The sequence below is a fragment of the Eriocheir sinensis genome, unplaced genomic scaffold (genome assembly GCF_024679095.1).
Source record: "Eriocheir sinensis breed Jianghai 21 unplaced genomic scaffold, ASM2467909v1 Scaffold5, whole genome shotgun sequence".
NCBI lineage: Eukaryota > Metazoa > Arthropoda > Malacostraca > Decapoda > Varunidae > Eriocheir > Eriocheir sinensis.
Window position 1 is genome coordinate 727,924 of NW_026111831.1, and position 23,894 is coordinate 751,817.

Consider the following 23,894-nt stretch of genomic DNA (forward strand, 5'->3'; position numbering starts at 1 on the left):
ACTAATCTTATTGTCATTATTATTACTCAAATCATCATTATATTATCTTTATTGAGTTTCCGTTTATAGCTATAGATATATAACCACCTTTTATTATGTATTGGGACCTTTACTGTATTTCTAATCATCATATTGCTATTTTTACTAATCTCATTGTCATTATTATTGCTCAAATCATTATTATTATCTTTATTGAGTTGCCTTTCATAGTTACAATTAGCCTTCACCTGCGGGCCTATTATTTATTGTTATTTTTATCGTATTTCTCATCTTTATTGATGTTATATTACTCTTATTACCATTACTGTTATTATTGTTATTATTATCTTTATTAACTTGTCTTTCATAGGGAGAATTAAGATGTAAAGAGAGAAAAGGATGGAGAAAAAGGGAGAAGGAATGGGAGGAAAAGGGGAAAATGATGAAAGGAAGAGTGGAGCGCGGAAGAAGGAAGAGGAGAAATAGATGAATAGAAGGGAGGAAAGAATAGGGAGTAGAAAAGAAAGGGAGATAAAAGAACCTTGGAGAGGGAGAACAAGGTGAAGGGAAGGGAGGAGGAAAGGAAGAAAAGAAAGAAAAGAATGAATGGAAACGAGGAAGTTAGGAAGAAAAGGGAAAAAGGGATGAAGGGAAGGGAGGAGGGGAAGAAGTATACATATAAGAGGGAGAGAAAGAAGGAAAGAGAGAGAAAAGGACGGACAATAAGGGAGGAGGAATGGGAGGAAAGGGGGAAAATGATGAAAGGAAGAATGGAGCGGAAGAAGAAAGAGGAGAAATAGATGAATAGAAGGGAGGAAAGGATACAGAAAAGGGAGAGGAAAAGAAAAGGAGGGAGAAAAAGAAGGAAAGAGAGAAAAGGATGAAGAAAAAGGGAGGAGAAATGGGAGGAAAGGGGGAAAAGGATGAAGGGAAGGGTGGAACGGGGGAAGGAAATGAAAAAAATAATGAAGAAATGAGAAGAAGGGATAAAGAAAAGGGAGACACTGAAATGTGATCCCGTAAGTGAGTCTGAATGCCTTGGTCTTGGTCTCGGGGTCCGGCGAGTGTCAACAAAACATGTCCGCTGGCAGCCTGAGGAGCATGCTAGCCGGCGTGCTGCGGGGGCGTCCCTGGGCGGTGGGCGGGGCATGGTGAGTGCTGGGGGGACACTGGGGGCGGCCTTAAGGGGGATTTTAAGGGGAAAGGAGGCCTGGGGTGTCTGTGAAGGGAGGAGGAAGGGGAGCAAAGAGGGCCACTTCGGCAGGTCTTCTTCAGGGTTTTAGGGGGCTGGTCAGGTCTGTTGGGTCTGTAATGGCGAAAGTTAAGGTTAAGCTAGGAGCACACGCTGTATCTGCGCGTGGCGGCGGTGCTCATCTCTGTCCCTTTGCCCCTCTGAGCCTGTGGTGGGAGAAAACCCTTAACCCGACACACGGTTACCTCACTGTGCCTTCCCCAGGTACCCAGCCCGAAAGGAAGGATGGTAAATCTTAAGAATAGCGGCTCCTGGTGGGTGGGCATATAGGGCACGGTGTGGTGGTAATTACAATACTTCTAGCACGTACAACGGGGTTTTGACTAGTGGACAGGCGTGTTTATGTCACAATGGGTGTGTTTTTCAGCGCGGGCTCTTCCCTTTCTTCACCCCGGAGCTCGCAGTCTCATCGCCCATCGCTAGTGCGGAAAAATACACCCTTGTGACATAAACACGGCTGTCCGCTTGTCAAAACCCCATCGGACGCGCTAGAAATGTTGTAATTACTACCACATCGTGCCCTAATCATGCACCCGTTAGGAGCCGCTATTCTTAAAATTTACCCCTAGTCCGAGAGGAAGGATGAACAGCTGGGTGAGTTCCACGCTGATTGCCTGGGTCGGGATTTGAACCCAGGCCCGTAGATTCACGTACAGGGACACTAATCATTACACTACAGAGGCATTGGATTGGTGATAGTCAGTAATGTCTGTAATGGTAATGATCTTGGGGAAGGAATTTAGGTTGGTATTTAAAGACACTTCCACCTTCTCATATCAACTACTTCCGAAGGCCGAAAAGTAGATCAGTCAGATTCTAACAAGTGTTTTCACAGGCTCATGGTACAGAAGAAGGCTCAGACTACCACCAGGGTCATAAAACTACCCCTGGAAATGCCCTCAAATCCTACGAATGCCTTGTCAAATGTGTGTTTCTTTAGGCTCACGGTACAGAAGAAGGCTCAGACTACCACCAGGGTCATAAAACTACCCCTGGAAATGCCCACAAATCCTACGAAAGCCTTGTCAAATGTGTTTCTTTAGGCTCACGGTACAGAAGAAGGCTCAGACTACCACCAGGGTCATAAAACTACCCCTGGAAATGCCCGAAACTCCTATGAAAGCCTTGTCAAATGTGTGTTACTTTAGGCTCACGGTACAGAAGAAGGCTCAGACCACCACTAGGGTCATAAAACTACCCCTGGAAATGCCCTCAAAGCCTACGAATGCCTTGTCAAATGTGTTTCTTTAGGCTCACGGTATAGAAGAAGGCTCAGACTACCATTAGGGTCATAAAACTACCCCTGGAAATGCCCACAAATCCTACGAAAGCCTTGTCAAATGTGTGTTTCTTTAGGCTCACGGTACAGAAGAAGGCTCAGACTACCACTAGGGTCATAAAACTACCCCTGGAAATGCCCTCAAATCCTACGAATGCCTTGTCAAATGTGTGTTTCTTTAGGCTCACGGTACAGAAGAAGGCTCAGACTACCACTAGGGTCATAAAACTACCCCTGGAAATGCCCAAAACTCCTACGACAGCTTTGTCAAATATATGCTTGGATGTTGAAATGTTTATGACCCTTACCCCAAGCTGAACTAACCTAACACTGACAAAATCTTCCACCCTCAGGAGCCAGCATGGGGCGTTGGGTGCGGTGGGAGGTGTGCGGGGTTACAGCCAGTACCCGCCCACCTTTATCAAGCCCATCTACCAACCGGAGAAGCTGAAAGAACTGGAGGAGAGTGAGATGATCAAGGAGTTACAGTACCAGCCGGTGAGGGCCGCCTACAACACCCACACCAGTTCTGTTTTCCATGACCCTCTGCTAAGGTGATGTTTTGGGGCCTCTGTCAGATGTTTAGATGTAGAGAGGAGGAGAACATAAGAACATAAGAACGTAAGGGGGAGATAGAGAGAAGGAAGAAGAGAGGAGAGGAAGGAAAGAGCTAACAGACTGGAGGGAAGGGAGGATGAAAGGAAGGAAGAGGGAAAAGAGGAGGAAATGAGGAAAAAGGGGAAGAGAAAAAGATGAAGGGAAGGAAGGAGGAGAAGGGAGGATGAAAGGAAGGAAAAGGAAGGGAGTGAGGAAAGGAAGAGGAAAGGGGGAAGAGAGAAAAGGATGAAGGGAAGGAAGGAGGAGAGGAAGGAAAAGGAAGAGGAAAGGGGGAAGGAGAAGAGAGAAAAGGAGGGAGGGAAAGAAGGAGAGGAAGGAAAGGGCTAACAGACTGGAGGGAAAGGAAGGAAAAGGAAGGGAGGATTAAAGAAAGGGGGAACAGAAATTGAGTTACAAGGAAGCTACAGATGTTTAGCTCCTTGGCTACTTAAAATCATCTACTACTACTACTACTACTACTACTACTACTACTACTTCCCTCCCTTCTTTCCCTCCCTCCTATTCTCTTTTCCACATTTCCTTCTCCTCTATCTCTTCCCTCCCTCCTTTCTCTCATTGCAATTTCTCTTCTTCCCTCTCATTCCCCTCCTTCCTTTCTCTCCTTTCTTATCCCTCCTTCCCTCCCTCTCCTCAAGTATCTTTCTCTCCGTTCCTTCCTCTCCTTTGATGGGACAGGAGAGAGAGAGAGAGAGAGAGAGAGTAACATTAATATTTTTTTTCTTTGTTTTTCAGGAAGTTTACGAATCACATCATGAAGTGCGGAAATAAGGCCTTGGCGAGGGAGCTTATGGAGAAGGTGAGAGAGAGAGAGAGAGAGAGAGAGAGAGAGAGAGAGAGAGAGAGAGAGAGAGAGAGAGAGAGAGAGAGAGAGAAGGAGTTGAAAAGGGAGAGAAGAGAACACTAAGGAAAAGAGAAGGGAGGTAAAGGGAAGAGAAGGATGGAGAGAAAAGACGCAAGGGAAGGAAGAGGTTAAGAGAGAGAGAGAGAGAGAGAGAGAGAGAGAGAGAGAGAGAGAGAGAGAGAGAGAATCCAACCCAATTCTTCCCCCTTTTTTTCCTCCCCCTCCTCCTACACCTCCTACCCCCCCCTCCCCCCCAACAGACCCTGGAGGAGATCAAGCGGACACAGCTGCGACGGCGGAACGAGGCGGAGACGGAGGCGGAGAAGGACGCGGTGGAGTGCAACCCCCTCACGATCTTCCACCAGGCGGTAGAAAACGGGAGGCCGGTTTTGCAGCTCACCCCGGTCAAAAGGGGGGGCGTGACCTACCAGGTGAGGGGGGGAGGGGGGTGGGGCAGGGAGGGAGGGAGGGGGGGGATGCTGGGATGAGGAGAAGAATGTAAGGTGCGAAAGGAAGGATGAAGGAGAGAGAGAGATAGTAATAGTAGTAGTAGTAGTAGTAGTAGTAGTAGTAGTAGTAGTAATAAAGAAAATATTAATGTGATGTTTTAAGACACACAACTTCAAAACATTACAATTTCATCAACTTCTTCTCTTCCTTCTTCTCTCTTCCTCCTCTTCTGTTTTTTCATATTTTTCTCTCCTCCTCCTCCTCCTCCTCTAGCTCCATCTTCTCCCTTTTCTTATCTCCTCCTCCTCTTCCTAAACAAAAACACACACAACAAAAAATAATCTAACATGCATGCGTCTAACCCCCCTGTGTGTACCCCCCCGTGTACCCCATAGGTGCCCATGCCGATCACAGAGCAGCGATCGTACTTTGTGTCCATGCGCTGGTTGAAGGAGGCAGGGAAGGAGAAGGAGAGGACGGTGCCTTTCCCGGAGAAGATGGCACGGGAACTTCTGCTGGCGGCCAGGAATGAGGTAGGAAGAGGAGGAGGAGGAGGTGGAGGGAGGTGGAAGAAGAGGAGGAGCGAGGTAACTGATACTGGCTGCTAGGAAGGGAGGAGAAGGAGAAGGAAATTATATAACAAGTAAAGGGAAGATAGGAAGAGGGAGAAGAAGGAGGAAGAGGAGAAGAAAAAGAGGAGAGGAGGAGGATGAGGAGCGAGGTACCTGATGCTGGCTGCTAGGAAGGGAGGAGGAGGAGGAGGAGGAGGAGGAGGAGAGGAAAATATATTAAAAGAAAGTAAAAGGGAGGAGGAGGAAGAGGAGAAGAAAAAGAGAAGAGGTAGAGGAGGAGGAGGAAGAGGAGAAAAAACAAGGAAGATGGGGATAGAGGAGGAAGTGAAGAAGCGAGGAGGAAGAAGAAGAGGAGGAGGAGGAAGAGATAAGAAGGAAGAGGAGAAAAAATAAGGAAGATGGGGATAGAGGAGGAAGTGAAGAAGCAAGGAGGAGGAGGAGGAGGAGGAGGGAATGGAGATGGTCTTTCTCTGCCTCTGTGGTGGATAGTGGAGTGTTTCCCATGTGGTATTGGTGTGCTGGATATCCCTTCACTGGTAGCCTGGTAACATACACTCCCAGGTCTTTCTCTGCCTCTGTGGTGGATAGTGGAGTGTTTCCCATGTGGTATTGGTGTGCTGGATATCCCTTCACTGGTAGCCTGGTAACATACACTCCCAGGTCTTTCTCTGCCTCTGTGGTGGATAGTGGAGTGTTTCCCATGTGGTATTGGTGTGCTGGATATCCCTTCACCGGTAGCCTGGTAACATACACTCCCAGGTCTTTCTCTGCCTCTGTGGTGGATAGTGGAGTGTTTCCCATGTGGTATTGGTGTGCTGGATATCCCTTCACTGGTAGCCTGGTAACATACACTCCCAGGTCTTTCTCTGCCTCTGTGGTGGATAGTGGAGTGTTTCCCATGTGGTATTGGTGTGCTGGATATCCCTTCACTGGTAGCCTGGTAACATACACTCCAGGTCTTTCTCTGCCTCTGTGGTGGATAGTGGAGTGTTTCATCTGGTATTGGTGTGCTGGATATCCCTTCACTGGTAGCCTGGTAACATACACTCCCAGGTCTTTCTCTGCCTCTGTGGTGGATAGTAGAGTGTTTCCCATGTGGTATTGGTGTGCTGGATATCCCTTCACTGGTAGCCTGGTAACATACACTCCCAGGTCTTTCTCTGCCTCTGTGGTGGATAGTGGAGTGTTTCCCATGTGGTATTGGTGTGCTGGATATCCCTCACTGGTAGCCTGGTAACATACACTCCCAGGTCTTTCTCTGCCTCTGTGGTGGATAGTGGAGTGTTTCCCATGTGGTATTGGTGTGCTGGATATCCCTTCACTGGTAGCCTGGTAACATACACTCCCAGGTCTTTCTCTGCCTCTGTGGTGGATAGTGGAGTGTTTCCCATGTGGTATTGGTGTGCTGGATATCCCTTCACTGGTAGCCTGGTAACATACACTCCCAGGTCTTTCTCTGCCTCTGTGGTGGATAGTAGAGTGTTTCCCATGTGGTATTGGTGTGCTGGATATCCCTTCACTGGTAGCCTGGTAACATACACTCCCAGGTCTTTCTCTGCCTCTGTGGTGGATAGTGGAGTGTTTCCCATGTGGTATTGGTGTGCTGGATATCCCTTCACTGGTAGCCTGGTAACATACACTCGGTCTTTCTCTGCCTCTGTGGTGGATAGTGGAGTGTTTCCCATGTGGTATTGGTGTGCTGGATATCCCTTCACTGGTAGCCTGGTAACATACACTCCCAGGTCTTTCCCTGCCTCTGTGGTGGATAGTGGAGTGTTTCCCATGTGGTATTGGTGTGCTGGATATCCCTTCACCGGTAGCCTGGTAACATACACTCCCAGGTCTTTCTCTGCCTCTGTGGTGGATAGTGGAGTGTTTCCCATGTGGTATTGGTGTGCTGGATATCCCTTCACTGGTAGCCTGGTAACATACACTCCCAGGTCTTTCTCTGCCTCTGTGGTGGATAGTGAAGTGTTTCCCATGTGGTATTGGTGTGCTGGATATCCCTTCACTGATAGCCTGGTAACATACACTCCCAGGTCTTTCTCTGCCTCTGTGGTGGATAGTGGAGTGTTTCCCATGTGGTATTGGTGTGCTGGATATCCCTTCACTGGTAGCCTGGTAACATACACTCCCAGGTCTTTCTCTGCTTCTGTGGTGGATAGTGGAGTGTTTCCCATGTGGTATTGGTGTGCTGGATATCCCTTCACTGGTAGCCTGGTAACATACACTCCCAGGTCTTTCCCTGCCTCTGTGGTGGATAGTGGAGTGTTTCCCATGTGGTATTGGTGTGCTGGATATCCCTTCACTGGTAGCCTGATAACATACACTCCCAGGTCTTTCTCTGCCTCTGTGGTGGATAGTGGAGTGTTTCCCATGTGGTATTGGTGTGCTGGATATCCCTTCACTGGTAGCCTGGTAACATACACTCCCAGGTCTTTCTCTGCCTCTGTGGTGGATAGTGGAGTGTTTCCCATGTGGTATTGGTGTGCTGGATATCCCTTCACTGGTAGCCTGGTAACATACACTCCCAGGTCTTTCTCTGCCTCTGTGGTGGATAGTGGAGTGTTTCCCATGTGGTATTGGTGTGCTGGATATCCCTCACTGGTAGCCTGGTAACATACACCCCAGGTCATGCTCGGCCTCTGTGGTGGATCGTGGAGTGTTTCCCATGTGGTATTGGTGTGCTGGATATCCCTTCACTGGTAGCCTGGTAACATACACTACCAGGTCTTTATCTGCCTCTGTGGTGGATAGTGGATTGTTTCCCATTTGGTATTGGTGTGCTGGATATCCCTTCACTGGTAGCCTGGTAACATACACTCCCAGGTCTTTCTCTGCCTCTGTGGTGGATAGTGGAGTGTTTCCCATGTGGTATTGGTGTGCTGGATATCTCCTCCCAAGGTGCAGGACTTTACATTTGTCTTCATTGAATTGTAGCAGCCACTTATTGTTCCACTCCTGTAGCTTGATGTCTTCTGGTAGGAAATCCACAGTCAAGGGGTCAACAGCTTCACCACTAACCTTTCCTTCTCTCTTGGCAGGGTCGTGTTGTCAAGAAGAAACAGGATCTCCACCGCCAGTGTGAGGCCAACCGCGCCTATGCCCACTACCGCTGGAGCTAAGGGGTATATTCTTAAACAGTACAGCGCCCACATACACAAGACTTTCAGAGGCATGTTGGGCACTTCCACGTGTAGTTCAGTGACCCGGGTGGTAGTTTAACCCTTCTTCTGTACCGTGAACGTGAAAAAACACTCATGAAAACGTGATTAGCCTCCTTACTGGCCTCTGGAAATAATTTGTGTGAGAGGTGGAAGTGCTTGGTGATGTCTTCTTGTAGGAAATCTACGGTCAAGAGGTTAAGTGTCCCATCCCTAGCAATACAGTGTTAACCTTTTCTATATACTCTTTGATCCCCTTACCCAGAAATACATATGCTACAACCCTGAACTCTAACATAACTCACCTAATGAAAAAACAGGAATGATTAACTGTCTCAGAACCTCATAATATTAAGTCAAGTGTCCCATCCCAAGCAAAACAATATCAACCTTTTGTATATACTTCTTAATCTCCTGACTCAAAAATACATATGCTACAACCCTGAACTCTAACATAACTCACCTAATGAAAAAACAGGAATGATTAACTGTCTCAGAACCTCATAATATTAAGATTTTGAAGTGTCCCATCCCAAGCAATACAAGATCAACCTTTTGTATATACTTCTCAATCTCCCGACCCAAAAATACATATGCTACAGATCTTAACTCTAACATAACTCACCTAATGAAAGAACAGAAATGATTGGCTGTCTCAGAACCTCATAATATTAAGATTTTGAAGTGTCCCATCCCAAGCAATACAAGATCAACCTTTTGTATATAGTTCTTAATCTCCCGACCCAGAAATACATATGCTACAACCCTGAACTCTAACATAACTCACCTAATGAAAGAACAGAAATGATTGTCTGTCTCGGAACCTCATAACATTAACCCAGTAGCTGCGGGGATCATGTTTCTTAAAGGCCCTTCCCTCTAAGCGAGAAAAATGAGAAAAAATCATCACTCACGCAAACCATTTCATAATACATATCAAAGCATTTGTGATCAGTTTATGCATCATTTATTTTTGGGGGTTTATATAATGGCAAAAATTTGGCCTGTCGCTGCTACACGGTAAAGCCACAAATTTGGCCCGTCGCTGGTACATGGTAAAGCCACAAATTTGGCCCGTCGCTGGTACATGGTAAAGCCACAAATTTGGCCCATCACTGGTACACGGTAAAGCCACAAATTTGGCCCATCGCTGGTACATGGTAAAGTCACAAATTTGGCCCGTCGCTGGTACACGGTAAAGCCACAAATTTGGCCCATCGCTGGTACATGGTAAAGTCACAAATTTGGCCCGTTGCTGGTACATGGTAAAGTCACAAATTTGGCCCGTTGCTGGTACACGGTAAAGCCACAAATTTGGCCCGTCGCTGGTACACGGCAAAGCCACAAATTTGGCCCATCGCTGGTACACGGTAAAGCCACAAATTTGGCCCGTCGCTGGTACATGGTAAAGCCACAAATTTGGCCCGTCGCTGGTACTGGGTTGTCAAGTGTGCCATTCCTTCCTATACAACAAGATCAACCTTTTGTATATACTTTTTGATCCCCTGACCCAAAAAATACATATGCTACAGGCCCTATCTCTCACCTTATAAGAGAATAAGAAGGGACTGCATCAAGAAACCACATTACACTTAAGATTTTCAAGTGTAAGGGTCATATTCTGAAACATTATGGCGCCCAAGCACGTATTTGACAAGGCTTTCGTAGGAGTTTGGGGCATTTCCGGGGGTAGCTTCATGACCCTGGTGGTAGTTTAACCTTTCCTCTGTACCATGATGCTAAACTATCACTTGTCAGAACCCAACTGATCTCCGTTTTGGCCTTTGGAAATAGTTGATGTCAGAACGGAAAGCATCTAGAGTCCACCATCCCCAGCGATAGTCTTAACCCGGTAGCAGCGATGGGCCAAATTTGTACCATGATTTAAACCCCCAAAACAGATGATACATGAACTGATCAGAAATGCGTTGATATATATTATGAAATGGTTTGTGTGAGTGATGATTTTTTCTCGTATTTCTCGCTGAGAGGGACCATTAAGAAACATGATCCCCACAGCTACCTGGTTAACCTGTATATATTCCTTCCTCTGAACCCAAAACAAACGTGTGCTACTGTGCTTTCTCTGTAAAACTAGGAATGGGTGTTTACCTAAGAACCCCAAAATAGTAAGATGTTTCCAAGTCACACCCACAACAATACAATGGTGGGAGATATATATTTCTTTATGTATGTATTCTTTGAGGTATTGATAAAGAGATACATGTGCTGGGTAACTCTCTTATTGCTGTGAGCCTGAGGAGAAAGGGAGGGAGGGAGGGATGAATGGGGTTTGTGTGTGTGTGTGTTTCAGTGTCTGTGTGTGGGTGGGTGTTTGTGTGGTGTTGACAGGGGTGGTGATGAGTGTGTAAGGTGTTGACAGGGGTGGTGATGAGTGTGTAAGGTGTTGACAGGGGTGGTGATGAGTGTGTAAGGTGTTGACAGGGGTGGTGATGAGGTGTTGACAGGGGTGGTGATGAGGTGTTGACAGGGGTGATGATGAGTGTGTGTGGTGTTGACAGGGGTGGTGATGAGGGTGTTGGTGTTGATTGGTATTGACAGAGGTGGTGATGAAGGGTTGGTAAGAACTATACACATGAATCATTAGCACAAATTGACACACACACACACACACACACATAACCACAGACTTCAGGAATCTTCACTGTGTTGGTAACGATGGCACACATTTCAACAGGACCAAAAGGAGTGAAGTAAAGAAATTAATCAGTGACTTTGCATGTGATCTGTATTTCTATAAAGTTACTTAAATTACATGGTTGCTATACACACACACACACAAACACACACACTCGGCGCATATTGACACAGTGCATAGCGTGACAATATACTAGATTCAACCTTCCCAGCCAACACTCTTGTCACACCCACACACCCTACGGACACACACACACACACACACACACACCTATTCTACAGCTCAGCAAGAAACACAATATCTGCTTGCCCATAAGGTGAACTATTTTATACTGATGACATAGCTTCAGTCACTAGCAACCCATCCCTTCCACTCTTAACCCCAGACGCTATGAGGTTTGAGAGAGATACAGAGAAGGTTGTGATGGTCTGGACATGTGGGAAGGGACACAGAGGGTGGAGAGCTGAGGAAACGGTGATAAATGATTGGTTAAGAGATGTGGCTTGAAGGAGATACAGGAGGGAGTGAGACAGAGAAGGTTGCAATGGTTGGGACACGTGAGACGAGAGACAGAGGGCGGAGTGCTGAGGATGGTGAGGAAATGGAGGTGTCTGGAGGGAGAGCAAGGAGGACATGGAGAGGAACACTGACACAAGGCCTGGAGGTGTTAGACATAGAGGAAGGAGAGAGAGAGACAGGGAAGGTTGCAATGGTTGGGACATGTGAGAAGGGAGACAGAGGGTGGAAATGGAGGTGCCTGAAGGGAGAGCAAGGAGGACATGGAGAGGAACAGTGACACATGGCCTGGAGGTGTTGGACATAGAGGAAGGACCACCACTGGACCCTCGCAAGTCCCACCCCAAGAATGAGAAGAGATGGACTGTAAATGAGGAAGAAGAAGAATTTAAGTCACGTCATTAACAAATACTTAAGCAGAAACGCACTAAATTTGGGGTTTACTGTACGTTCCTATATTCTTTTTAACTTGTAATCTGTTTCTGTATAGTAATTTGTGTGTTTGTTGTACATAATGAACTTGGGAACGTGGAAATGGAGGAAAAATATTAATGAGAAGTTTAGAAAGAGAGGAAAGAGGAAGAAAATAAAAAATGAAAGATGAACTAATGAAAAATTAACTATAAGAAGAACTAAAAAAAGAGTAAAGAGGAAGAAAATAAAAAATGAAAGATGAACTAGATGAAAAATTAACAATAAGAAGAACTAAAAAAAAGAGTAAAGAGGAACAGAATAAAAAATGGAAGATGAACTAGATGAAAAATTAACTATAAGAAGGACTAAAAAAAGAGTAAAGAGGAACAGAATAAAAAATGAAAGATGAACTAGATGAAAAATTAACTATAAGAAGAACTAAAGAAAGAGTAAAGAGGAACAGAATATAAAATGAGAGATGAACTAAAGATGAAGAAGACTATACTGGGTTAAGACCACAAAAAACACCATAACAAACAAACAAACACAACAACCAGGATGAAAGGTTTTAAGAAAGGCCCAAGATCCACCTCATATCAGACCCTAAGAGAGTAAGGAGTAAGGGTGGATTTTCCTGTGTCCTGTATAGAGTGACGAGCAGGGGTGAAAGTAAGCTGGTACACAGTGGTATGCCGTATTGGTGAGAGATATACAGCCGTCTACAGCCAGTATGCAGGGGTATGCTTTTGAAGACAACTTTCGCCCCTCGCTACTTACCAGGCGATAGGATTTGTTTGTAAACATGAAACGCTCGTACTGCAAAGTAGCTCATTACATTTGGCAAGGTAAAGAGAAGGGGAGGTAGGATCACACCGGCCGCTCCGTGCAGGGTGTGACGTCACGTGAAATAAAGTTGTGGTAGAGTAGACACCGCGTGCTTGACTGGTGTATATGGTCGGCAGCCGGCCGCCATATTGGTACGGACATCTAAAGAAACGTGGTGAAGGTGAGTAGGGAAAATCAAGGGTCAAATCAGAAGTTTATTCCTGATTACTTTTGCTTGGTACAGCTTCTTCAGAGGAATGAATGAATTCCTCTGAAGAAGCTGTACCATGCGAAACTAGTCAGGAATAAACTTCTGATTTGACCCTTGATTTTCCCTACTCACCTTCACCAACTTGTCAAAATGTCTCTACATCTAAAGAAACGTGTAAATTTAAAGTTAAAGAGAATGACAGGTGTCCTGGTATATACTCAGTGATGGAAAACTAATGTCTGGGACCAACATCTATTTTTATACCAGTGTTTATTCCTTTTATGCCATGTGACGACCACACACAAACCCAACAGAATCTGCTCGAGAATAAGTATTTTTTTATATCATATATTTCCATTCATTTCTTTCTAAGTTCTTGATCTCTTGGCAGCCAATGAAACCATATATTACCGTTTCCTTTCACCGAAACTGCTCGACAACCGCGCACAATACAAAAAGTTGGCATATTGAAAGAAAATACACTTTAGCTAAGTTTCCCATTGAGTGAGTGAGGAGCTCAGATCAGGAGGCTGGTGCACGCAAAACTGACCTCTCTTCCATGCCCGGACCCCTCAGTCCTTCTTACACATGATGTCATGCACAGAAGAGACAAATTTAGGTACCTGGTGAACTTACCTACCATTCTCTTTACCTTGATATTTGGTGGATTTCAAGCGGATTTGGATACCCAATCTCATGCATTTTCGTCCGTCAGAGTTGACAGCACTGCCTGAGTGGTTCTCATTCTCAGTATCTCATGGGTTCTGGACAAGGCGAGTGGCGGCTAGTGTCACGTGCACAGGGGTACGCTGAACCAGGAAGAGATACAGCCGTCTACAGCCGGTACGCAGGGGTACACTTTTGAAGACAGTACCGGCAAGAATCTAATCTTACTTTCACCCCTGATGACGAGGCGCAGTGTTACCACAACCACAGCTCAGGGTGACCCCAGAAATGCCCCCCAAGATACCCGCCACAGGCTCAAGGGCTCAGGGTCTAGCTGGGACATTGGATTCTTGACTTATAGACTTGACTGATAGATTCGATGTGATTATATGGCTGGCACACTGACTTACTGACTGGCCCTCACACACACACACACACACACACACACACACGATTTCCAGAACATAATGTGAAATCTTAAAACAAAATAATAATAATGAAAGGAATGACCTAAGTGAAATCATAACAAAAGAAAACAATACGAATAACAAATCCAAACAATCGTACATTCTAAGACGAAAGAAATCTTGCAAAATTATGACGACAGAAAAAAAAATAAAAAAATAAAAATCACTCACTGGTTCTAACACGACTATACACACAATTCTCCACACACACACACACACACACATAACACTTCCATCACACACACACACACACACACACACACTCACTGGTTCTAACACGACTATACACACACACACACACTCACACACACACATAACAGTTCTATCACAACTCTACACTCTACACACATGGTAGGCGTGACGTGGAGACTTGAAGGGCTGTGAAGGGATGTGCAGAGAGGTGAGCTGGGGGTCTGTGCTTCTCACCCCCCCCTCACAAGAGCCCCTCCATCTCCCGCATGAATTGGGAATATGCGTCGTCCTTTGTGGGCTTCCGGTCTGCCTCTTCAGCCTTCCCTGCGCCCAGCTCCTTGACGTCTGTGACAGGGAGATTGAGGTTAGGTTAGGTTATGTAAGGTTAACCCGGTAGCAGCGACGGGCCAAATTTGTGGCTTCACCGTGTAGCAGCGACGGGCCAAATTTGTGCCATGATTTAAACCCCCCAAAATAGATGATACATAAACTGATCACAAATGCTTCGATATATATTATGAAATGGTTTGTGTGAGTGATGATTTTTTTCTCATTTTTCTCGCTTAGAGGGACCATTAAGAAACATGATCCCCGCTGCTACTGGGTTAAGTTAGGTAAGGTTAAGTTAGGTTATGAAAAGTTAGAATAGGTTAATTAGATAAGGTGAGGTTAAGTTAGGTAAGGATAAGTTAGGTAAGGTTAAGTTATGTAAGGTTAAGTTAGGGAAGATTAAGTTAGGTAAGGTTAAGTTAGGTAAGGTTAAGTTAGGGAAGATTAAGTTTGGTAAGGTTAAGTTAGGGAAGGTTAAGTTAGGTAAGGTTAAGTTAGGTAAGATTAAGTTAGGGAAGGTTAAGTTAGGGAAGATTAAGTTAGGGAAGGTTAAGTTAGGTAAGGTTAAGTTAGGTAAGGTTAAGTTAGGTAAGGTTAAGTTAGGGAAGATTAAGTTAGGTAAGGTTAAGTTAGGTAAGATTAAGTTAGGTAAGGTTAAGTTAGGTAAGGTTAAGTTAGGGAAGATTAAGTTAGGTAAGGTTAAGTTAGGTAAAGTTAAGTTAGGGAAGATTAAGTTAGGTAAGGTTAAGTTAGGGAAGGTTCAGTTAGGGAAGATTAAGTTAGGTAAGGTTAAGTTAGGTAAGGTTAAGTTAGGTAAGGTTAAGTTAGGTAAGGTTAAGTTAGGTAAGGTTAAGTTAGGTAAGGTTAAGTTAGGTAAGGTTAAGTTAGGTAAGGTTAAGTTAGGTAAGGTTAAGTTAGGTAAGGATAAGTTAGGTGAGGTTAAGTTAGGTAAGGATAAGTTAGGTAAGGTTAAGTTAGGTAAGGATAAGTTAGGCAAGGTTAAGTTAGGTAAGGATAAGTTAGGTATGATGTTATGTAAGGTTAAGTTAGGTTGTTAAGTTAGGTAAGGTTGTTAGGTAAGGTTAAGTTAGGTAAGGTTGGTTAAGGTTGGTTAAGTTAGGTAAGGTTAAGTTAGGTATGATAAGTTAGGTAAGTTAGGTAAGGTTGTTAGGTAAGGTTGGTTAGGTAAGGATAAGTTAGGTAAGGTTAAGTTAGGTAAGGTTAAGTTAGGTAAGGTTAAGTTAGGTAAGGTTAAGTTAGGTAAGGTTAAGTTAGGTAAGGATAAGTTAGGTAAGGATAAGTTAGGTAAGGTTAAGTTAGGTAAGGTTAAGTTAGGTAAGGTTAAGTTAGGTAAGGATAAGTTAGGTAAGGTTAAGTTAGGTAAGGTTAAGTTAGGTAAGGTTAAGTTAGGTAAGGATAAGTTAGGTAAGGATAAGTTATGTAAGGATATGTTAGGTAAGGATAAGTTAGGTAAGAATAAGTTAGGTAAGGTTAAGTTTGATAAGGTTAAGTTAGGTAAGGTTAAGTTAGGTAAGGTTAAGTCAGGTAAAGATAAGTTATGTAAGGATAAGTTATGTAAGGTTAAGTTTGATAAGGTTAAGTTAGGTAAGGTTAAGTTAGGTAAGGTTAAGTTTGATAAGGTTAAGTTAGGTAAGGTTAAGTTATATAAGGATAAGTTAGGTAAGGTTAAGTTAGGTAAGGATAAGTTAAGCAAGGTTAAGTTAGGTTATGTAAAGTTAGAATAGGTTAATTAGATGGTAAGGTTTGGTAAGGTTAAGTTAGGTTATGAAAAGTTATGTAAGGTTAAGTTAGGTAAGGACAGGTTATGTAAGGTCAAGTTAGGGAAGTTAGATAAGGAATAAGGAGGAAACAGAAAGAAAATAGAGGAATGAAAGAAGGAATAGAGATAAGGCGAGTAAGCAGGAAGAATAGAGTTAGAGGTTAGGTATAAAGGAATAGAAAGAGAGGGAATGGAGGGAAATGAGAGGAAATGGAGGGAAGGAAACGATGAAAAGGAATTAGACACAAAAAAGAGGAAGAGGAATAAAATAAAATACAAGAGAGAGAGAGAGAGAGAGAGAGAGAGAGAGAGAGAGAGAGAGAGAGAGAGAGAGAGAGAGAGAGAGAGAGAGAGAGAGAGAGAGAAAAAGAAAATGAGAAAAAAAGAGAGAACAAAAAAAAAGAAACAGACAGAGAGAGAGAGAGAGAGAGAGAGAGAGAGAGAAGAAAAAGAAGCAAAAGAAAATGAGAGAAAAAGAAAAAGAACAGAAAAAAAGAGAAACAGACAGACAAACATACATACGGACAATTAAGGACCACTCACCTGTCTGTGTCTTTCCTGCCTTCTTTTTGTCTTCTCTCTTGACCCTCAGTGCCGTGGGGAGGAAGCGGGTCACGTCGGCACTCAGGCTCCTGGGGTGTGGGGGGGGGGAGGTGTTAGATGGGGGGACAGACATTACCTTACCACATACTGACCCAAGGTGGTTTAGTTAAGGGTTGTGACTAAATCTGGCTACACTGTATTCATCATCATCAGTATCATAATAAAAGGCAGGATTTAAAAAGGAATATATCACTCCCAATAAATATGTGTGTGTGTGTGTGTGTGTGTGTGTGTGTGTGTGTGTGTGTGTGTGTGTGTGCGCCCCACCTGATCTGCGGCTTTGCCTCGATGGTGGCGGAGTGCTTCTTGTCGTCCTCCCTGGGGCGGGCGATGAGCTGGGGCCCGGCAGACAGCACGTTGGGGTTGTGCAGCGGCGGAAGGCCCCGGGGAGGCATGCCTGGGGGGGGCAGGCCCGGGGGGATACCCGGGGGCCTGATGGGAGGCCGGGGGGGCATGGGGGGTGGCATGCGCATGTTTGGCAGTCTTGGAGGCATGCCCTGGGGCAGGGGGCCTGGAGGGGGCCGCACCCCTGGGGGTGGTGGCAGGTTGGTGCGCATGGGAGGGGGCGGCCGGAACATGAGGGGCGGGGCGCCAGGGGGGCCTGTGGGGGGTGGGGCCACTTGGGGCACAGAAGGGGGGGCCACCTGAGGCACCACAGAGGGCTGGCCCAGCGGCCCCGAGAGGGAAGGATTGAGGGACACGGCCTGGCCCGGCTGGGGCACCCCCGGGGGTACCAGGGGCATGGAAGAAGGCGGGGCAGCCAGCACCTGGCCTGGGGGCACACCGCCCAGGCCCACCTGTCCCATGTTGGGGGGCCCACCCCCTGGGGCCACCACAGAGGCAGGGGGAGGGCCAGGGGGCAGGTAAGGGGCCGAGGAGGGCGGGGGCTGTGAGGCAGCAGAGGCCGGGGGCATGGCCAGGGGGGGGCCAGCAGGTGGAGGGGCAGCAGTGGGCGGGGCCCGGCCCTGGGATGGGGGTGGCATGGACAGCAGAGGGGGCTGGTGAGGGGGGCCAGGGGCGGCAACGGCAGCAGCGGGGGGGACGGGGTCGTCGTCCAGCTTGTCCAGCCTGGCCCTGAGGTCGGCCCGGCGCTCGGCGGCCTTCTCCCTGAACAGCACCTCGGTTTCCCGCATGAAGTCGTCGATGTCCTGGCCGGACATCTGCAGCAGCTTGGTCTGCAGGCTGGTCAGGCCCTTGCTGGAGGCCACCGCGGCCACCGTGGCCCGGGTGTCCTTCTCCTCCCCCCCTGCCTCCTCCTCCCCGTCCTCAAATCTGATGGTGCGGCTGCGTGGTGGCGGTGGCGGGCCGTCCGTCTCCCCCTCATCCTCCCGTGCCTCGGAGGCCTCTGCCGCACCGCCCTCCGTCTCCATGGCCTCCTCCTCCTCCCCGTCACTCAGTTCCGGCGGCAGTGTTGGGGGGCACCCAGGGGGCCGCCGGGGCTCCGGGGCCACGTAGGCAGACATCTTCTTGAGGATGCCATGTGCGGGAACCATGTGGGCATTGGGCACGGGGGCGGGGGCCGGGGTGGGGTCTGGGGCAGGGGTGGGCACCCCATCTATGTCGGGGGCGGTGGGGGGCATCTCCAGGTTGGGCAGCGGGATCTCGTCCACGGTGACCACCTGGGCCGTGCGGACAGACTCGAAGTACTCAATGAGGGTGAGGCGCTTCTTCTCGTAGTCTCCCTCCATGCGCCGGATCTCCACCCAGTACTCGGGGTTCTCGCGCTCGTACAGCTTCAGCACGCGGTCAAGAGTCTCCCGCAGCTTCTTACGTTTGTCCTTCAGCACCTTTTCGCTGAGCGCCGGCGGGACCTCAACGTTGTACTCTGAAACAGTCCCGCACTCAGCACACTCTCTCACTCCCCTATCCTCAAACCGTACAGTAAAGGAAGCATCTCAAGGGCAAAAATAAGTTGAAACAAAAACCTAATAAAAGCAGGACCTCAACGTTGTACTCTGAAACAGTCCCGCACTCAGCACACTCTCTCACTCCCCTATCCTCAAACCGTACAGTAAAGGAAGCATCTCAAGGGCAAAAATAAACTAAAACAAAAACCTAATAACAGCAGGACCTCAACGTTGTACTCTGAAACAGCGCCACGCTCAGCACACTCTCTCACTACCCTATCCTCAAACCGTACAGTAAAGGAAGCATCTCAAGGGCAAAAATAAGTTGAAACAAAAACCTAATAACAGCAGGACCTCAACGTTGCACTCTGGAACGCAGCAAACACAGCGCTGCCCTCAAAACACACTCACTCCCTTATCCTTAAAACCCAGTAAAGGCAGCAGGAGTAAGCAGAAAGAATAGAGGAAAGTTGTAAAGAGAAAGACAATGTAAACAGAGAAACAGAAAAAGTTAGAAAGTTTGGTTTAGTCAGCGCAACATCTGTGGTCATATGCCGGAGAGAGAGACAGAAAGGGAAGGAATTATAGGAGAAGGGAACAGATCCCAGGAGACGGGACACAACCCTCGATTATTACCTGGTACCCATCCACTGCTGGGTGGACAGGGGCGTAGGATATCGGAAAAGCCGCCCAAATTTTTCCACTCCACCCGGGAATCGAACCCGGGCTCTCTCAGTTGTGAGCCATGTGTGCTAACCACTGCACCACGAAGCCCCCTACAGAGAAACAGAAAGATAAGAGAGAAAATAAAGGTAACAGAGATAAGAGATTAGGTTAGAAGGAGGAAAGAGATGGAAGAAAGAAAGGAAGGAAGCAACTCAAGGGTAGAAATAAATTAAAATAAACATACTTATAACCTCCCATCCCTCCAAGCCTCCCGTCATCACCATTCAGTCACTCTAGTATGCCAACCTCCTACACTCCCTATCTTCTATGCCCTACAAGCTACCATCATCACAAGGGTTGCACCGATTAATCGGTAAGTAATCGGTAATCGGCCTAATCGGCCACTTTGCCGATTAATCGGTAATCGGTCTTTTGACCGATTAATCGGGGCCGATTATTATTTTTTCTCTCTTTTATAATACAGTGTACATAACACAGTACTAATAATGTTAATGTAAGGATGGTGATGTTACCAAAACTCTAATACCTTTCCACAGCATTTATTTCCAACAAGTCCCTATGCAAATGTATATTATGTAATTCAAATTGATATATAAAATTATGATATGAACTGAAGCACTGGTATTTGCTTCAACTTTGAAACTAGAAAAAAAAATCAACATATTACTTTATATTACAACCAAGAAAAATTATATGCTTATTTCAACTTGCTTAGCACAGTAACTGAGTAATGTCCTTCACCAAGCCTGCCGTGCATAGGACAGTAAATTAGTAGAAGACTTGAGAGATTGATAAACCTTCTGTACACTACCATTTCTAGTAGCATCTAGGATCACCACAAGAACGAGAAAACTGGGAAATTCTAACATATTAAAATCAGGATGTTTCCACAAAGCAAGGCTAAATTATAAGTAACAAATTACTAGACGTATTTGTTCTCCATGCAGATGACAGTTGGGCAGTAAACAAAGTTGTAAACATGTGGGTTACGGTATGTCTTTAACTTTGTGGTACCAGTGTCCAATAATTAATGAAGATTAATCACATTTACAATTTATAAATAATCGGCCGATTAATCGGTATCGGCCGATTATTGGTTACCGATTAATCGGTAATCGGTAATCGGCCAAATTGCTTATCGGTGCAACCCTAATCATCACCCCTCCTCTTCCACACTCTCTGTATTAGTTCCTATCTTCTATATTCTTCCTCATCTAAAAACAAAGAAAATGAAGTAGAAGAAAAGAGGAAGAAGTAGAAAACGAAGAAGCAAAAAGAAGAAAAGGAAGAAGTGGAAGAGAAAAGAAGAGGGCAAGGTGCTTCTCCCTCCCTCTCTTCTTTTTCTTCCTCCTCCTGTTCTCTTTTGTCCCTTTCTCTGTTCTGTTCTGTCCCTTCATCCGTTCTCTTCTGTCCCTCCCTCCATTCTCTTTTGTCCCTTCCTCTGTTCAGTTACGTCCCTTCCTCTGTTCTGTTATGTCCCTTCCTGTTCTCTTCTGTCTCTCCTTGTGTTCTCTTCTGTCCCTCCCTCTCTTCTATTATCTCCCTTCCTCTGTTCTCCTGTGTCCCCCGTCTGTTCTTATCTCCTCGTACTCTCCCCTGTAATACACAAGGGTAAGCATGGATACAAGGAGGCTACGAGAGGGGTCAAACTACCTCATGCGACCACCACCTACCCATGCTGTCAATCTTCTCCATCTCCATAATGATCTGCGACGGATCCTTCCCCTTGAGCACGGCCGCCCGCACCATCTGCCTCTGCTTCTTGTTCTTCTTCAGCTCCCTCTTCCGCGCCTCCTTGCCTGAAACACATAAACAGCGGTCAACATTGTGGTATATAAAGTAATGGTGCTGTCCCCTTAGAGATGTCAATGTTACCAACTCAGAAAGCAATGAAAATTTAAGTTGAATGTAAGCTATATATGGTAAAGCTCCTTCTTCTGCGCCTCCTTGCCTGAAACACATAAACAGTGGTCAACATTGTGGTATATAAAGTAATGGTGCTGTCCCCTAAGAGATGTCAATGTTACCAACTCAGAAAGCAATGAAAATTTAAGTTGAATGTAAGCTATATATGGTTAAGCTCCCTCTTCTGCGCCTCCTTGCCCGAAACACATGAACAGCAGTCAACATTGTGGTATATAAAGTAATGGTGCTGTCCCCTTAGAGATGTCAATGTTACCAACTCAGAAAATAGCGAAAACTTAAGTTGACTGTAAGCTATATATGGTAAAGATGTTCTTCTACCTCACTAAGAGATGGCAGTTGTTACCATCTCAAAAAAGAATTAATAAATGATATACAAAATTAATTATGAAGGGTAAAGGTGTTGTCCCTTCTCCCTCAGTAAGACAACCACAATTAAAATTAGTCATATAAGGTAAAGAGGCTGCTCCTTAGGTCCATATTATGAAGGGTATCAGACGACTATTACGACTATTTTTCCACTGCCACAGAGATTAATCAGGTTTCCATAGGTGTTTTTTTCCAGTCAAGGTGCAAAGGTCGGGTAAAACTATCACTAGGATCATAACATAGTCCATGGAAATCCAGCAACTTATGATAAAGGCTTTTCAAACAGGTGAATTGAGGTGCCAATACATTTAACAATACAGGCCTTAGCCTCCCTTACTAAGATGCATCAGCCATGACCGTACCAACTCAAGATACAATAAATACAAAATAATTCAACATCAGCTAAAAGTCTGCTCTTAAATAATTATCAGCTCTGTGGTTAAAAGAAAAAATTGAACCTACATGACTAAATGGGCAACACACAAGCTCGCATAGTGGAATACATGTTCTTCTGTATATGGGCAGCACAGCCACTCCCTCGCCACAGGACATCAAAAAGGCATCCATACATATATACACACATGACATGACCCGTGCATAAGGCTGTACAAAATCTTAAAATGACTGGCAATGAGGTGCTGAGGATGAGGTGGTGGCAGTGAGGTGGTGAGGGAGGCGGGGCAGGTAAATAGAGGAGTGTGAGGTGCGCTGTGTGCTCTCCACAGTGCCCTTACACATGTTATTGTCTTTACATTTTCATCATTTATTTATTTATTTATTCATTTATTTTTATTTTTATTTTTATTTTTTTGTCTGAGGGGTGTTGGCATGGTGTGGTGATGGCGATGAGGAGGCACTGGCGGCACTGCTGGAGTGTTGGCATGGGTGCAGAATTTGATAGTTCCTTCATTCCTTGCCTCCACCTTATGCACTATGGATTCAACTCGCCCACTCTGAGTTTGTGCGCTATACCCTCAGGTCCTTGTGTAGTAGATATTTCGCTTAGTCTGAAGACACATAGCGGGTGTGCCTGCTGTTTGAATATGTATACATGAAATCCAGCTTATTAGTACGACGAGATAGTAATGGGCAACGCTGCAACAATGAACAAAATTTCTTGATGTTTGGTTATTTCGGTCATTAACAATTTGAGCCGTACGACAATTCAGGTGTTTGCCAGTTTGGACGTTACAGCCTGCATGACTCACAACCATAGCGACCAGGACCAGTGATCCACACAGGGGATGCAAATTCAGTAAGAGGTCTGATGATGATTGTGAAAGTGAGAGCATAAATTCTTCAGAGTGGCACACGGTTGATTTTAACAGGTCTTCAGCAACACCCCCAGCCTTAGCGACTGCCTGTTTGACGTGCGTGTGAAATTTAAGGTCACAGTCCACAGTGACACCGAGATCCTTCTGAACAGGAACAGCCTTAATAGTATAATCACTAAGAAACTACAAGTTGTCGCCATTAGGGCACAACTGTTGGTGGGAGAAGGGAACTACTATTATTATTATTATTATTATTATTATTATTATTATTATTGCTATACTTACGGGCCTGGTCTGTGGGGTTCATGTACTTCCCACTCTTGGTGGTGTTGATGCTGCGTCTCCCCATGGTGGCGGTGCTGTGGCTGCGGCCCCTGACGATGTGGAATGGACTGGACTACTGCTGTGGGCTGCCCTGGTGACTGCCCGGGATGGTGATGATGCTGGGGCTGAGGACTGTCCGAGCTGTACCTGATGCTGTGGGCCGTCCTGAGGTACTCCTAATGCTGTGGACTTTTCTGGACTACTGCTGTGGGCTGTCCAGGCTGCTACTGATGCTGTGGGCGTTTCTTTACTACTGCTGTGGGCTGTCCGGACTGCTCCTAATGCTGTGGGCTGTCCGGGCTGCTCCTGATGCTGTGGGCTGTCTGGGCTAGTAGTGATGCCGTGGGCTGTCCTGGGTTGATGCTGTGGGCTGTCCGGGCTGGTCTTAATGCTGTGGGCTGTGGTGTAGGGAACGCTGGGACACACGCGGGAAGGCCAGGCGTCCCTCCCTGCCTCTCCGCCGAAGGACTGGCTGGTGGCAGGGTGATGGCGGCGGCCCTGTCAATGCTGTAAATCCTGGCCTAGCGCTGTGGCTGTGGCAGGGGCAGGGCGGGGCAGGACACGCACGCCTCCTCCTCCTCCAGTAGTGTTGATGACTGAGCCGAGTTGTTGTGTTGGGCTCTTCCTGCTCTTGCTTTGCTCAGTTGTCGTA

General features: G+C 46.1%; 2 protein-coding genes across 4 annotated transcripts; one reads left to right on the plus strand and one right to left on the minus strand.

Annotated features, from left to right (window-relative positions):
- Positions 1-1,022: 1,022 nt before the first annotated feature.
- Positions 1,023-12,206, plus strand: LOC126992710 (28S ribosomal protein S7, mitochondrial-like). Of its 3 annotated transcripts, none has more exons than XR_007746911.1 (8): positions 1,023-1,130; positions 2,864-3,064; positions 3,861-3,924; positions 4,230-4,400; positions 4,815-4,952; positions 8,036-8,381; positions 8,702-10,613; positions 10,660-12,206. XR_007746911.1 is itself a non-coding variant. In XM_050851521.1 (6 exons), exons 1-6 carry the CDS (start codon positions 1,057-1,059, stop codon positions 8,114-8,116), a joined length of 729 nt encoding a protein of 242 aa, XP_050707478.1. In that variant the 5' UTR covers positions 1,023-1,056; the 3' UTR covers positions 8,117-8,393. The 3 variants fall into 3 exon arrangements, 1 of the variants encoding a protein (XP_050707478.1); XR_007746912.1 differs by having other exon boundaries at positions 8,864-10,613; XM_050851521.1 differs by lacking the exons at positions 8,702-10,613; positions 10,660-12,206 and having other exon boundaries at positions 8,036-8,393.
- Positions 10,887-23,894, minus strand: LOC126992708 (WW domain-binding protein 11-like). Its single transcript, XM_050851518.1, has 5 exons — positions 23,204-23,894; positions 21,026-21,151; positions 17,086-18,643; positions 16,759-16,847; positions 10,887-14,450 (listed from the first exon to the last, which is right to left on the minus strand). The coding sequence occupies exons 1-5, from the start codon at positions 23,265-23,267 to the stop codon at positions 14,347-14,349; spliced, it is 1,941 nt and encodes a 646-aa protein (XP_050707475.1). The 5' UTR covers positions 23,268-23,894; the 3' UTR covers positions 10,887-14,346.

What these genes read in the sequence shown, in the direction of transcription:
- LOC126992708 (XM_050851518.1), bottom strand. Translation starts at nt 23,267, where the DNA reads ATGGGGAGACGCAGCATCAACACCACCAAGAGTGGGAAGTACATGAAC. An exon ending in GAGGCAAAGCCGCAGATCAG is followed by an intron (nt 16,848 to 17,085) that starts GTGGGGCGCACA and finishes CCCACACCCCAG; the next exon opens with GAGCCTGAGTGCCGACGTGA. An exon ending in GGCAGGAAAGACACAGACAG is followed by an intron (nt 14,451 to 16,758) that starts GTGAGTGGTCCT and finishes TCCCTGTCACAG; the next exon opens with ACGTCAAGGAGCTGGGCGCA.
- LOC126992710 (XM_050851521.1), top strand. Translation starts at nt 1,057, where the DNA reads ATGTCCGCTGGCAGCCTGAGGAGCATGCTAGCCGGCGTGCTGCGGGGG. An exon ending in TTCCATGACCCTCTGCTAAG is followed by an intron (nt 3,065 to 3,860) that starts GTGATGTTTTGG and finishes TTTGTTTTTCAG; the next exon opens with GAAGTTTACGAATCACATCA. An exon ending in TGCTGGCGGCCAGGAATGAG is followed by an intron (nt 4,953 to 8,035) that starts GTAGGAAGAGGA and finishes CTCTCTTGGCAG; the next exon opens with GGTCGTGTTGTCAAGAAGAA.